Source organism: Apodemus sylvaticus, chromosome 10 (assembly GCF_947179515.1).
Source record: "Apodemus sylvaticus chromosome 10, mApoSyl1.1, whole genome shotgun sequence".
Taxonomy (NCBI): Eukaryota; Metazoa; Chordata; class Mammalia; order Rodentia; family Muridae; genus Apodemus; species Apodemus sylvaticus.
Window position 1 is genome coordinate 15,343,078 of NC_067481.1, and position 15,763 is coordinate 15,358,840.

At 41.1% G+C, this 15,763-nt stretch overlaps 1 protein-coding gene across 3 annotated transcripts in view; it reads right to left on the reverse strand.

Annotated features, from left to right (window-relative positions):
- The window catches only part of Helz (helicase with zinc finger), a 143,307-nt gene that overhangs the window by 59,144 nt on the left and 68,400 nt on the right, over positions 1 to 15,763 (reverse strand). Inside the window, exons 14-17 of one of the 3 annotated variants that reach the window (XM_052197428.1) lie at positions 10,940 to 11,273; positions 10,046 to 10,176; positions 2,044 to 2,223; positions 1,316 to 1,417 (exon numbers count right to left, since the gene is read on the reverse strand). In XM_052197428.1, the coding sequence (XP_052053388.1) occupies positions 1,316 to 1,417; positions 2,044 to 2,223; positions 10,046 to 10,176; positions 10,940 to 11,273 (747 nt within the window). Of the gene's footprint in view, positions 1 to 1,315; positions 1,421 to 2,043; positions 2,224 to 10,045; positions 10,177 to 10,939; positions 11,274 to 15,763 lie in introns of all 3 variants that reach the window. The other 2 variants (XM_052197427.1, XM_052197429.1) reach the window with 2 other exon arrangements.

A 15,763-nucleotide genomic window follows, 5' to 3' on the forward strand; every position in this document is an offset into this window, starting at 1 on the left:
ATATATAACCCAGAAAAATAACAGTCTACGCTCTTAAACGACAAACACCCTATGCTTGTCCATAAGGGCTTCCCTCAATTGTTTCAAAGCCAGGAGCACCATGACATCCGAGACTGTCACATTTCATACACAATACACAACACACACACACACACACACAAGCACACATGTTCTACCAACAAACACTACAAGTAAATAAAACAATGAACTCTTCCCCCTGCCAGTGAGAACAGGCGGGGTGAGATGCCAACCTGCCCTCGTCTACTGTGGGGTCAGCGTCGTTAGCCTAGCTGTCACTGTGTCCTTCAGTAGAATCTTCACTTAGAGAACAGTAAGCAGCATTTCATTACTTCATGTAACTAGATCTACTACTGTGGTGGTTTCTGCTGTCTTCTAGATCAAGAGGACAACACAGGCTAGGCATCTGGGGAAACATGCTACACCACTGTTCTAAGCCCTCTCAAAGGGGTCTGGTCCTCAGAATTAAAGAATTAAATGTCATGCCTCATGTTTCCATGCCGGGCTCAAATAGAAATAAGAGGTTAATACACGATGGATCAAGTGTGGTTAGAAATTAAATTTTAAGCAATAATTAATAATCATTTGTACAATATGCAATGATATAATAGTTTACAAAATGCAAAACTAAACATTATTTCATATAACAACAAAAGCAAATGATATGATTCTTCATTGTTTTCTGAAGAAAAGGATTTTTATTATCCCATAATCTGTATAGAAGTGCATTTTATATTCATAGTCCCTGAACCTTTGCACAACACCCTAAGAGGTCCTCTGATAGCCTGTCTTGTACGTTGCAGCAAGAAGTCCAGAACTGTCCTTCCTCAGTGTGCCTCAGAGATCACTCCGTGCAGCATGCTTCTCTAACGTGCGGCTTCCGGAAACCACCACAGTTAAAGCTTTATTCCCAGAAAGAGGTGTCACCACAGGACTACCCTGCTGTGCACAATGTGCCAGAGTTTTAATCAAACTCAAATTGATTTAAGCTAATCACTTTTCTTTAATCACTTTTCTTATGCGACTTTTAGATGTACATAACAAAATCTAACCAACCATAACAACAGTTTTATATGAGAAACTTAAAAAAGGATGTCTTTCTGTATACATGTTTCAGAAATGGTACACAAATTTTACATTTTTTTGACTTAATTCAAAAGATTTTTCCAATGACATACCCTCCAAACGCCAATGCAGAGCTAACGTTTTAGGTGCTCCAGAGCCCCAACATCTTTACAGACACCGTTTCTTAAGAATAACAAAGTACAATACAAATACATAAGAACCTTAAAGATACCTGAGAGGTCTCGCCTGGGGGTTGCCTGCTTCTACATATGGATGTAAATAATCCTTTATGTAGAGGTCAGCAGCACTATTAGAATGGGTGCAAATGAGAATCCTGCTGAAATAAATGGTGCAAATAAAAAGAATGACACAACAAAAACTAGTCAAGCAGTTCAACACCAGAGAGCAGCGGCCCTCTTACACGGCTGTCCCCCTCGTCCCGCTCACATTCAACAGGGCCCACGGAGCCTTCGGGAGTTATGTTACTCTAAGCTAAAGAGGAGCTCCCCAAATAATTTTTCAATATCCACAGTATTTTTAAACCCAGCCCTTGGAGTTCTAATATACCCAGAATGTCTTAGCAGACTTGAAGTTTGACAGCTTTGTCAAACTACCATTGTCTACACTGTCGACTTGTTCTTATTGTTATGGGGGGGGGGGTGTTGAGACAGGGTTTCTCTGTGTAGCCCTGACTGCCCTGGATCTCACAGTATAGACCAGGCTGGCCTTGAGCTCAGAGATCCAGTTGGCTCTGCTTCCCAAGTGCTAGGATTAAAGGCACGAGCCGTCATGCCCAGCTTACATTGCCTGCCAGCTTTGAAAACAGCATATTCCAAGAGAATGCAAACTTCATTGCTTTGAGGCTAAGAACAGGATAAGAACTGTCTCATCAGCCCTCATTCTCTCTCTAAAACAAGAGTTCTGCCCGGTGAAGAGATGGGCATGGCCCCCTCAGCTCACCTGGTCTCCTGCTGCTGCAGTATGTGCTTGGCAGCCTGGGCCAGAGTGAAGGTTTTGCCTGTCCCATAGGGGCCGATGATGAGGACAGGCGGCAGCTGGGTGGAGAGCGGGGTGGTGATGGCCAGAACTGCTTCTTTCTGCTTCGCATTTAGTCGAGGATCCAACTGCTCGTCCCACTGTCTGTAGAAAATACAGACCTGCTGTTTTAAACACACATCTCGGCAGTGTCAGTTTCACGACACTAACTCTCCCCGAGCACACAGCATCTACAATAACCAACGCTTACTCCCAAACCTCCGCAGATAACTAAGAGTCAAAGGAAGGTGCTCTACCATGAAGTCAAAACTAACCCAAGTCAGATTCTAATCTAAAGAAATTAAACCTTTGTAGTCTATTTGCTGGTGATATTTCAAAAATGCATAAAACTACTTTCCAGAGTGAGGAAGCTGTCATTTCCTCCACAGCAAATCAGACACAAAATCCCAGCTATTTAAGTTACTACTGCTAACTTATGAAAGGTCTCCAGACAGGCTTAGATCACAAAGAAAAGGAAAAAATCTTCATCTCCCTACTTAAGAAATATCAAAGTTTTATAAATCTTGATTGATTAAGTAGCAGTTTTATAAAAGGTATCAATCAAACCCAGACAAATGGAATGTTTTCTAGAACTTTCGCACACAGACCATCCACGCTGCTCCTGCTGTCAGGGTGAAAAGCACCTGCTGCAGTAGCACGTGGGCCGTAATGAGCTCTCTCCCACGAGTGCCCTTCTGTGATGGACTTATGAGCTAAAGATTTAAAAGGATACCACATGCTGAGGCAAATCAAACTAAGTAAAGGGTCAATAGTATTCTTCGTCACAACTCCAAGCAGAGCACTAAATACCCACAGACAAGAGGGCAGATGCAAGACCAAAGTCCCAGGTGAGGTCCAACTCCACTTAGACCAGAAACAACTTACATTTGAAAAAAATGCTCTAACAGTCTGAGCTGTTGAAAAATTACAACTGTTACAGTGTGCCAAACTCAAACCAAGGATGTTCTTTAAATCTAAAACATCTTAGAAAACCCAACTTTGAAGATAAAAACATGCCACAACTTAATTTTCTGATTTTGGCATTTTAGCACTGAAAGAACAAAGGGAGTCTGTATGTGCTCCTGTGCAGGAGCCAGCTTCCTTGTCACGGACAGTTCTTCCCAGCCTGGCAATGCTTTGTGAGCCCTAGGGGACCACCATGCCCAGACCTGGCATGAGAGAGACACTGCCATGGTTATTCTGAAGTCATCCCAGCGCCCTTTTCCTCTGCCTTCCTGCTCTACAGAAGTTAGCCTAACCACAACAGCTGCTTTTGCTGGAGACCCAACTGGGGCCAATCTGATGTGGGAAGAAGTTCCTCAAACCAGCCCTTATCTCTGTCTGTCTGGCTCTGTCACTGTCTGTTTCATATATATACAGATATACACATATGCACATGCATATATACACATATACACATATACATATATACCTCACTAGTTTTTTGGTTTTAAACTGAGAAAGCCCATCTTATGCAGTGCTCCTCTGGCAGCAAATAGCACATGGTAAATAAATCCCAGGTGGCCATCACATAATCAACAAACAACAAGCATCGGAAAAGCACAGCAAACAAACAAAAACCCAGCATGTTGTTCTAGGCCAGGAGGAAAAGAGGTAGGAGCTGACAATACTCCTGGCCCTGGCCCAGCCCTGCTTAACGAGCCACTGGGCTTCTATAACTCAACCTAACTTCCAACAGCAGGTCAGCTCAGGAAAGTTTCACACACCCACACCTGACTTGGGCAGTTCCAAGATGCCCTGTCATCCACACCCCTGCACCACCTGTCTACAGACACACCAACACTGGCACTGAGGGCTGTATTAAAGCCTAATGAGACCAGGCATATGTCTATAAGAACTAAATTATGCAAAGTTGTTTGGAAATATAATTGAGCAAAGTTCAGTCCACATTACCTTCTATTTCTGTCTTTTCTGATGATTTTAGAAAAAGATTGGTTGAGTAATATCCACTAAAATCAACACAGTACACTAACTGGTCCAAGCCAAGAGCATGGATGAATTACAGAATACTGAAGACATAAGACTCCATACATTAACTGCAAAGCTAAGAGATTATTGACACAAACTTACAGGATCAGTTCTGTAACTTGTCTCTTTACTTAATTATGGAACAGATTCTGCTTATCAACTGTTTCGGTGTGGTGAGGCCAGAGCAGATCAGAGACTTTACTGATGTCAGTCACCTCTGTAATTTCAGGCAATGAATACTGAATATGTAAAGAAAGCCAAACATTGAAACAAACTATCATCACTGTGCCAGCATTTAGCAAGAGAAACTTGAGACCCTGGAGCTGATCCTCTGCCACAAGGACCCATACCCAAATATCGACAGAAGAGAGCTGGTCTCCCAGGAGTGCAGCCCGTGAGAGCAGGTAAAACAGCACTACACACACAAATACCACCAGAAGAGAGCTGGTCTCCCAGGAGCGCCAAAACACCTGCGAGCACAGGTAAGACCACCATTTCTCTTCGAATTCCTGGCCCAAAAGGAACCCTCCCAGAGTCATCAGGACACAGGAACCAAGGAACAGCTGGAGACAGGATCCTTCTAATATCTATTTGGACCCCAGAGCTGACCCTGTACCACAGCTCTCCATACTCAAGTTCCTCCCAGAGAGAACTGGTCTCCCAGGAGTACTGACACACAGGCTTGCAAAAGGGACAAGACACAGTCAGAGACAGAAAGAACAGCTAACACCATAAATAACCAGATGGCAACAGACAAGGGCAAGAACATAAGCAAAAGAAACCAGGGCTATTTAGCATCATCAGAACCCAGTTCTCCCACCACAGTGAGCCCTGGATACCCCAACACACTGGAAAGGCAAGCCTCTGATTTAAAATCACATCTCATGATGATGATTGAGGACTTTAAGAAGGACATAAATAACTCCCTTAAAGAAATACAAGAGAATACAGGTAAACAGGAAGAAGCCCTTAAAGAGAGCACAACACAAAAATACCTTAAAGAATTATACCTTAAAGAATAATACAACCAAACAGGTGAAGAAACTGAACAAAACCATCTAGGATCTAAAACTAGAGATAGAAACAATAAAGAAATCACAAAGGGAGATAGCCCTGGAGATAGAAAACCTAGGAAAGAGATCAGGAGTCATAGATGCGAAAATCATCAACAGAATACAAGAGATAGAAAAGAGAATCTCAGGTGCAGAAGATACCATAGAAAACAGTGACACAACAGTCAAAAAAAAATGAAAAATGCAAAAAGCTCCTAATCCAAAACATCCAGGAAATCTAGGACACAATGAGAAGAACAAACCTAAGGATAATAGGTATAGAAGAGAGCGAGGATTTACAACTTAAAGGGCCAGTAAATATCTTTAAGAAAATTATAGAAGAAGCCGGGCGGTGGTGGCGCATGCCTGTAATCCCAGCACTCTGGGAGGCAGAGGCAGGCATATTTCTGAGTTTAAGACCATCCTGGTCTACAGAGGGAGTTCCAGGACAGCCAGAGCTACAGAGACACCCTGTCTTGAAAAAAACCCAAATCCAAAAACAAAACGAAACGAAACGAAAAAAAAAGAAAAGAAAATTATAGAAGAAAACTTCCCTAACCTAAAGAAAGAGATGCCCATGAAGATACAAGAAGCCTACAGAACTATAAACAGACTGAACCAGAAAATAAATTCTTCCCATCACATAGTAGTCAAAACTCCAAATACACTAAACAAAGAAAGAATATTAAGCACAATAAGGGAAAAAGGTCAAGTAACATATAAAGGCAGGCCTATCAGCCAGGTGTGGTGGCACATGCCTTTAATCCCAGCACTTGGGAGGCAGAGGCAGGCGGATTTCTGAGTTCGAGGCCAGCCTGGTCTACAGAGTGAGTTTCAGGTCAGCCAGGACTATACAGAGAAACCCTGTCTCGAAAAACCAAAAAAACAAAACACACACACACACACAAAATAAAAAAAATAAATAAATAAATAAAAAGGCAGGCCTATCAAAATTACACCAGACTTGTCACCAGAGACTGTGAAAGCTAGAAGATCCCGGGCAGATGTCATGCAGATCCTAAGAGCCTACCAACCCAGACTTCTATACCCAGCAAAACTCTCAATTATCATAGATGGAGAAACCAAGATATTCCATAAGAAAACCAAATTTACACAATATCATTCCACAAATCCAGCTCTACAAAGGATAATAGATGGAAAACACCAACACAAGGAGGGAAACTACATCCTAGAAAAAGCAAGAAAATAATCTTCTTTCAACAAACCCAAAAGAGGATAGCTATACAAACATAAAAATAACACGAAAAATAACAGGAAGCAACAATCACTATTCCTTACTATCTCTTAACATAAATGGACTCAATTCCCCAATAAAAAGTCATAGACTAACAGACTGGATATATAAACAGGGCCCAGCATTTTGCTGCATATAGGAAACGCACCTCAGTGTCAAAAACAGATATTACCTAAGAGTAAAGGAATAGAAAACAATTTTTGAAGCAAATGGTTCCAAGAAACAAGCTGGAGTAGCCATTCTAATATCAGACAAAATTGACATTCAACCAAAAGTCATCAAAAAAAGATAAGGAAGGAAACTTCATACTCATCAAAGGAAAAATCTGCAAAGAACTCTCAATTCTGAACATCTATGCTCCAAATACAAGGGCACCCACATTCATAAAAGAAACTTTACTAAAGCTCAAAGCACACATTGCACCCCACACAATAATAGTGGAAGATTTCAAAACCCCACTCTCATCAATGTACAGATCATGGAAACACCAACTAAACAGAAACACAGTGAAATTAACAGGAGTTATGGACCAAACGGATTTAACAGATATCTATAGAACATTTCATCCTAAATCAAAAGAATATACCTTCTTCTCAGTACTTCATGGTACCTTTTCCAAAACTGACCACATAATTGGTCACAAATCAGACATCAACAGATATAAGATTAAAATAATCCCAGCCTCCTAACAGATAACTACAGATTAAGGCTGGCCTTCAATAGCAACAAAACCAACAGAAAGCCTACATACACATGGGAGCTGAACAATGCTCTACTCAATGATACCTTGGTCAAGGAAGAAATAAAGAAAGAAATCAAAGACTTGTTAGAATTTAATGACAATGAAGGCACAACATACCCAAACTTATGGGACACAATGAAAGCAGTGCTAAGAGGAAAACTCATAGCTCTGAGTGCCTCCAAAAATAAACTGGAGAGATCTTACACTAGAAGCTTGACACATCTGAAGGCTCTAGAACAAAAACAAGCAAATATGCCCAAGAGAAGTAGATGGCAGGAAACAATAAAACTCAGGGCTAAAATCAACCAAGTAAAAACAAAAAGAACTATAGAAAGAATCAACAAAACCAGGAGTTGGTTCTTTGAGAAAAATCAACAAGATAGATAAATCCTTAGCCAGACTGACCAGAGAGCACAGAGACAGTATCCAAATCAACAAAATCAGAAATGAATAGGGAGACAGAACAACAGAAACTGAGGAAATACAAAAAAAAAAAAAAAAAAAAAAAAAAAAATCAACAGATCCTTCTATAAAAGCCTATATTCAACAAAATTGGAAAAATCTGGATTAAATGGGCAATTTTCTAGACAGATACCAAATACCTAAGTTAAACCAGGATTAGATAGACCATCTAAACAGTCCAATAGCCCCTAAAGAAATAGAAAATGTCATTAAAAGTCTCCAAACCAAAAAAAGTCCAGGACTAAATTGGTTTAGTGCAGAATTCTATCAAACCTTCAAAGAAGACCTAATACTAATACTCTTCAAACTATTCCACAAATTAGAAACAGAAGGAGCACTACCCAATTCGTTCTATGAAGCCAGTTACACTGATACCAAAACCTCACAAAGCCCCAACAAAGAAAGAGAACTTCAGACCAATTTTCTTAAGAATATCTATTCAAAAATACTCAATAAAATTCTCGCAAACTGAATCCAAGAACACATCAAAACAATCATCCACCACAATCAAAAAGGCTTCATCCCAGGGATACAGGAATGGTTCATATACAGAAATCCATCAATGTAATCCACTCCATAAACAAACTCGAAACACACTCACACACACACACACACACACACACACACACACACGGTCATTTCATTAGATGACGAAAAAGCATTTGACAAAATTCAACATCCCTTCATGTTAAAAGTCTTGGAAACATCAGGAATTCAAGGCCCATACCTAAACATAGTAAAAAGCAATATATAAGCAATCCAGTAGCCAATATTAAACTAAATGGAGAGAAACTTGAAACTTGAAGCAATTCCACTAAAATCAGGGACTAGAAAAAAGGTGCTCTCAATCTTCCTATCTATTCAATATAGTACTTGAAGTTCTAGCTAGAACAATTAGACAACAAAAGGACAGTAAAAGGGATACAAATTGGAAAGGAAGAAGTCAAAATATCACCACTTGCAGATGATATGATCACATACTTAAGTGACCCCCAAAAGCTCCACCAGAGAACTCCTACAGCTGAAAAACAACTTCAGCAAAGTGGCAGGATATAAAATTAACCCAAACAAATCAATAGCCTTCCTATACTCAAAACAGGCTGAGAAAGAAATTAGGGAAACAACACCCTTCACAATAGCTGCAAACAATATAAAGTATCTTGTTGTGACCCTAACCAAACATGTAAAAGGTCTGTATGACAAGAACTTCAAGTCTCTGAAGACCAAAATTGAAGAAGACCTCAGAAAATGGAAAGATCTCCCATGCTCATGGATTGGCAGGATTAATATAGTAAAAATGGCCATCTTGTTGAAAGCAATCTACAGATTCAATAAAATCCCCATCAAAATTCCAATTCAACTCTTCATAGAGTTAGAAAGAGCAATGCTCAAATTCATTTATAATAACAAAAAACTCAGGATACCGAAAACTATTGTCAAAAATAAAAGAACTTCTGGGGGAATCAGCATCCCTGACCTCAAGCTATACTAAAGAGTAATTGTGTAAAAAAACAAAACAACAACAACAACAAAAAAAAAACAGAAATGAACCCACACACCTACAGTCACTTGATCTTTACAAAAAAGCTAAAACCATCCAGTGGAAAAAGGACAGCATTTTCAACAAATGGTGCTGGTGCAACTGGAGGTCAACATGTACAAGAATGCAAATTGATCCATTCTTATATCCCTGTACAAAGCTCAAGTCCAAGTGGATCAAGGACCTCCACATAAAACCAGATACACTGAATCTAATAATGGGGAAAAGTCTCAAACACATGGGTACAAGGTAAAAGTTCCTGAACAGAACACCAATGGCTTATGTTCTAAGATTAAGAATTTACAAATGGGACCTCATAAAATGGCAAAGCTTCTATAAGGCAAAGGACACTGTCAATAGGACAAAACAGCAACCAACAGACTGGGAAAAGACCTTTACCAATCCTCCATCCCATAGAGGGCTAATATCCAATATATCCAAAGAACTCAAGAAGTTAGACTCCAGAGAACCAAATAACCCTATTAAAACAATGGGGAACAGAGTTAAACAGAGAATTCACAACTGAGGAAACTCGAAGGGCTAAGAAGCACCTAAAGAAAATGTTCAACATCCTTAGTCATCAGAGAAATGCAAATAAAAACAATCCTGAGATTCCACCTCACACCAGTCAGAATGGCTAAGATCAAAAACTCAGGTGACAGCAGGAGCTGGCGAGGATGTGGAGAAAGAGGAACACTCCTCCATTGTTAGTGGGATTGCAAGCTAATACACCACTCTGGAAATCCAGCCTGGTTACTGTCTGAGCCTTTGTCTTAAAGGGTGGAGGGGAGGCAAGCAACTAATAAATCAATGAAGTATGCTTCAACTGAGAGAGGCATTCAATTTAATAGAACAGCCTTCTTGTTCCAAGAAATATCTTTTCATACCTGTTGGGACTCCAAGGTATGGTAGGAGTCATACTGATGTCTGGAAACAAAACAGCATTGTCCTTAATCCTGTCTAGTGCATAATGCATTTCACAGAGGGGTAATCGATTCAACTGAAACTGAAGCTCAACCTGAAATACAAAATGGACATCTTTACAAAAGACTTTTGCACCAACATCGATATTAGCAGTACAATAAATACTTCATGGAGACAACATTTGCAGGACACGTTTAGAGTTTCTTTCAAACTATGGGATTAGTAGCAGTAATTAGTATGGAAAACACTGGCTACATGTGTTAGGCAGTGTAATAAGCAGCTGCCATGGTTGACATGTGATCATACTAATAGTATACATACTATTATTAACCTCATTTTACATACCAAGAACTGAAATCTTATAAACATCACATAAAGGGTACCTGAATCTACCATGCCCATAGAAAATACATTTGACAGCATCAGAACAAGTGTGTAATACCATATAATATCATATGGTGAGTGATAATCTTATAACACTGTACAGACTGACTATGAATAATGGTCCCTAAGTTTCCTATTTTAAAAAGACAGGCTAGCGTTCCAGTTAAATATGGCAGACTGAGCACAGGCTCCAACAACCATTAATGCAAAGAGAAGGGAAGCAGGCGCAGGCTGATCTCCTGGCTCTGGATGCTGCAGTTTCCAACGCATCTACTCTTCCACTGCTGACGTCGAAGTCTAGAGCTTCTACAAAACTGGAACATACCACACGTTCCTTAAACTCAAAAGGTGACCAGAGCTGTAGCTCCAACCAGCAAGGATAAGACTTCAAAGTCACATGAATTGTGGTCCAGAGTGGCCACTGGCACAGGTGACAACACTCCTGGGGGAAGGAAGGCAGCCTGCAAACATACCTGGGTGTCACAGTCAGGCCGCAGACTAAGCTCTTCACAGCATTCCCTGGATATCCTTAAAAATACATAGTCTTTTGTCTTTTCTTCAATAGTAGCTTCATAAACCTTTTCTTTGGTTCCCTGGGACTGGACCAGCTTCTCTTTAGGGACTGGTAATAAATAAACAGCATTGACCCTGGTCATCACCAGCCGTCCAGCCAAAGTGTCTTCAGACAGGGTTTCAGTAAGCTTAAAACGACCAAAAAGTTGTCCATTCTGAGCATACTTTGCACCCCCAGAAACTCCAGTGAGCATGAAGCTTGCTAAAATCTGCAATTGCACTTTAAGGTTGAACCTAAACCAAAAGCAGAAAACTAATTTGAGTACTTCTCATCAAAACCATAAGAACAAGAAAAACACAACAAAGAAATTCAAATATAAACATACGGAATGTAAAACTTTATATCAATTCCACACTGCACAAGTCAGCAACTCTATATATGTTATCTTTATGCCTTAAATCCAAGCTGATGCCAAGTTACATAAGCATTAGCTGTTTTGAAGATAGGCATTTTTAAAAGACTGTTTGGGGCTCAGTGGGAAAAACGTGCCTGATATCCTGAGTTCAAGTCTAAAACCCATGTGGTAGAAGTAGCAAACTGACTCCTGAAGGTTGTCCTCCAAGCCCTATATGTAATCCCCGCTTCTCAGACACACACACACACACACACACACACACACACACACACACAAATAAATAATTCTTGTAAGCCTGAGTAATCTTTAATAAAGAGGTGATCTTTAATAAAGTGGAATACATTAATAGAAAAAACCTGTTTGAACCTAGTTGAGATAATTAAGACTTTAATAGCACTGAACTGAGGGAAAAGACACTGAACTAAAGCCACAGTGGACTCTCAGGCGAGCGAGCGAGCGGCTGCCAGGTAAGTCTGTCCAAAAGAATCCAGACAGAACATTCTCTTTCAGTAATGATAACAAATAACAGAAATGAGTTTGCCTGTTAGCATAAGGAACTGACTCTCATGCAGGAGCAAGCCTATCTTAGTAGGCAACCATCAGGACACACATGCACCACGTGTGCGTGTCAATAGGAGGGACTACGCACCTGAATCACAGAGAATCAAGACTAACACAATTAAAACACTGCAGCAGGGGAATGAAGGACGCTCATACCCTTGATGCCAGCACTAGAAAAGCAGAGGCAGGAGGAGGATCTCTGTGAGCTCAAGGCCAGCCTGCTCTACAAAGTCAGTCCAGAGAAACCCTGTCTGGAAAAACCACGAATAAATAGTCACATAGAATCTTGTGTCATGAATGATACTTTAAATAAAGCTTATTTCTTTAAATAGAGCTGCCTTCCACATACTGAGCAGGAACTGGAGTTTTGGAACTAGCTCCTAAAACTTGCTCAGGGTTGGGAGAGACAGTACTGTCTCTAACACAAGCCTGACCGACCGACCGACCAACCGACTGACTGACGGACAAGGCCTCTCCATCACTAATGGCGCTGTCCAAGCTTCAGATCTCCTCACTTGTATTTGCAGCCACCTTCCTCTGCAAACTCCCTCCTCCTCAAACGTCCAGGGACTTTCGGCCACCTGTCCTCTCTTCCTCCATTTCCATCCACACTCGACACCTTCTCAAAGCCCCAGTGTGCCCTCGCCTTACTCTAATGGATGCCTTTGTTTCTGCACACTCCACACCCAGACATGTAGCACCAAATAACCTCTGACCCCTTCCATGTGTGTCTCCAAATTAATGCTTGCATGCATTATGCAAAAAGGCTCTACCATTCAGTTGTGTCTGCCCTAAAAGCAGAGTTACAGCTGAGCGGTGGTGGCGCACACCTGTAATCCCAGCACTCTGGGAGGCAGAGGCAGGCAGATTTCTGAGTTCGAGGCCAGCCTGGTCTACAGAGTGAGTTCCAGGACAGCCAGGGCTATACAGAGAAACCCTGTCTCCAAAAAAAAAAAAAAAAGCAGAGTTACACAGACTGTGCGCTGTGCGTCTCTCACCAACTGCCATTCCCCACCATACTGTCTCACAGCCCTGATTCTGGGCCACTGAGCGTTCCTCCTACTAGTTAAATTGCTTGCAACTCAGCCCTTGATCTGTATAACTCTAATAAATTCCAGCTCTAGGGGATCTGTCACTCTCTTCTGGCCTCCTTGCGTACCTGCACTCACATGCAAATACCTGCACATGCACACAAAGACAGACACAGAATTTAAAATAAGATAAATACTTTAAAAAAACAGCACTTTGAAAATTAATAATTCAAACAGCTTTAAGTACAAAACACACTCTACATGAACAAAGACAATTCTTTCCACTGTTGCACACCACATTTTGAATCAATCTTGAAGTCTATGTAATCTCAGCCTTCCCAGGAAGCAGAATAACAGCCAACAAAATTTCCAACTGCTGTAAAACCACTTGTCTAGCTCCTAAGAAACATGGAAGGACTAATGCCAGCATTTGTTAGCTCATTATCTCTGAAGTGTTATTTTAATTTCCAAATAGCAGAGCTATACAGTAAATTTGGTTTCATGAGATTTTTTTTCTGACTACATGAACAAGAATCAGGCCAGTAACAAGAGAAGGCCTGGTCTCCTGCTGTAGAGGGAGAAGCAAGGTAACCCACAGGAAGTGACACACATCCCGCATCCACTGTTTCTTTGATTTTAAAAGTTATTCTTATTATTTTTAATTATGTGTATATGGGGGACATAAATGTATGTGTCAGGGGCTCCCAGAAGCCAGTGCTGGATCCCTGGAGCTGGAGTTAAAGGCATGAGCCACTTGATGTGGGTGCTGGGAACAGAAAGTAGCTGCTCCTCTGAACCATCTCTCTGGCCCTAAACCTTATTTCTCTAAAAATTGTATCTCTCAGAATTGGATGGAATTCTTCCAAGGTAGAATCACTGAATGCATATCAATATGTGGTTAAGTCTGTTTTCCTTTTAAGGGAGAAACAAACCTTGTAGATCCTGAGAGCCTCTTGTAATTCAATGAGACCAAGTGCATTGTCCTTAGCACAGTGAAGCTTTTATAAACAGTCTCACAGCTGTGGCTGAGCTCTAGCTCAGAAACTGCTGTCTGGCCCCAGGCTGGCCTTGAACTCATGATCCTCTTGTTTTTGTTTCCTTTGTGCTAGGATTACAGGTGTGTAGCTCTAGGCCCAACTCTCTGGTAAGTTGTGCTTTTTTTAAATTTTGAAACAGAATCTTACTACACAGCCCTGGCTGGCCTGGAATTCACTGAGCTCCACCCAATTCTGCATCTCAAGTGCTCAAATGCTGAGATTAACAGTGTGTGTCACCGTGCCAGGCATCTAGTCAGTTCTACTCATCCCAATCCTTATATATCATTTTTCCTAAGAAAAAAATATGATAATGGGAACAACACACATGTATATTCATGTGTTAATAAATAAGATTTCTTCAGCTCAGACTACAGGCACAATCAATACAAGCCTTTTAAGATTTACACAAGTAGGAGGACACACCTCGGCAGGTGAAGCACCAGGTGCTGAGTGGGTTCAATCCCCAGAACTCACTCAAGAGACTGGACGCAGTAGTCATCGCCTGTGGTCTCAGTGAGGGCAAGAGACAGCAGAGTTGGCGAGACGCACGCACGTACAGTATGGCAGCAAAACAAGAGGAACCCTGCCTCAAAACCAGGGTGGAAGGATAGGCGCAACCATGAAGACTGTCTCCTCACATGACGCGCTCACCTGGACACTTACGAGTGCACACTCACACAGACACAAGCACACACACTCACACACACGCACATACACTAAATAAAATCTTCAAAACAAAGACTGATATAAATGGGCCAGCACATACCTGTAATCTGAGCGCTCGAGAGGAAAGGGGGAAGGGAAGGCTGACAAGTTGAGACCAGCCTGTGCTCTACAGACAGACTCCAGAGAGAAGAGTGCAGCCCAAAAGGGCCAAGACACAGTCCAGAGTAATGAAAATAAATTATACTCACTTTGCACACTGAATATAAATAGATACTTTGACAGGTTCTATCCCATTTAACCTACAAACAGAGAGGTACAATGTACTTTTGAGATTTACCTTTTCTTTTTTGGATAGGAGTTTCTGAATCCATTATTAATGATAAGGCAGTTTGAAGAAAAAAATGTATTGGCTAGGCTATATTTAAAAGGAAAAGTTGTTATAAAAATGTAATCCCATCTCACTGAGATTCAATTTTAGAGACTATTACCTAAACAGAAGAAAAGTATTTTCAAATACCAATGGCCTTATTAATGGTTCCGCTCGCTCCCTTCCACTTAAGACTACTTCTCTTACGCTGATGATCTTTGGTTTCTGCTCTTTACATGTGGCTGTGGCTACAGCATACGAAGGCAGAGCACTTACAGGTCGACATGATGACATGTCATCGACAAATGACTGTCCTCCATCTAAACCATCTCATTCTTCAAAGAATTTTCAGACTGTGTGGCTTGCTTCCGTGTTTGTCCTTTTATTCCACAAATTCTCACTAGGTGCGTACCATGGCCTCACTGTAAAAACTTCAAGAGCAGCGGCCAGTTTTGAGCAGAACTGGTCCCAGTGTAGACACTCAGTAAGGTTTTGTGACAAAAACAAAAACAAACAAACAAACAAACAAAAAAAAAAAACCCCACCCACACACTAAACACAAGTCTTCCTTGCACTTCCATTAGAGAGAGAATCCAGAGCACAGAGGGTGCTGGTGCTGGCTCGGGCCTGTCACCCTGACATTCAAGAGGCAGAGGCAGAAAGACTAATGAGAATTCAAGGCCTGCATAGTGAGTTCTGGGACAGC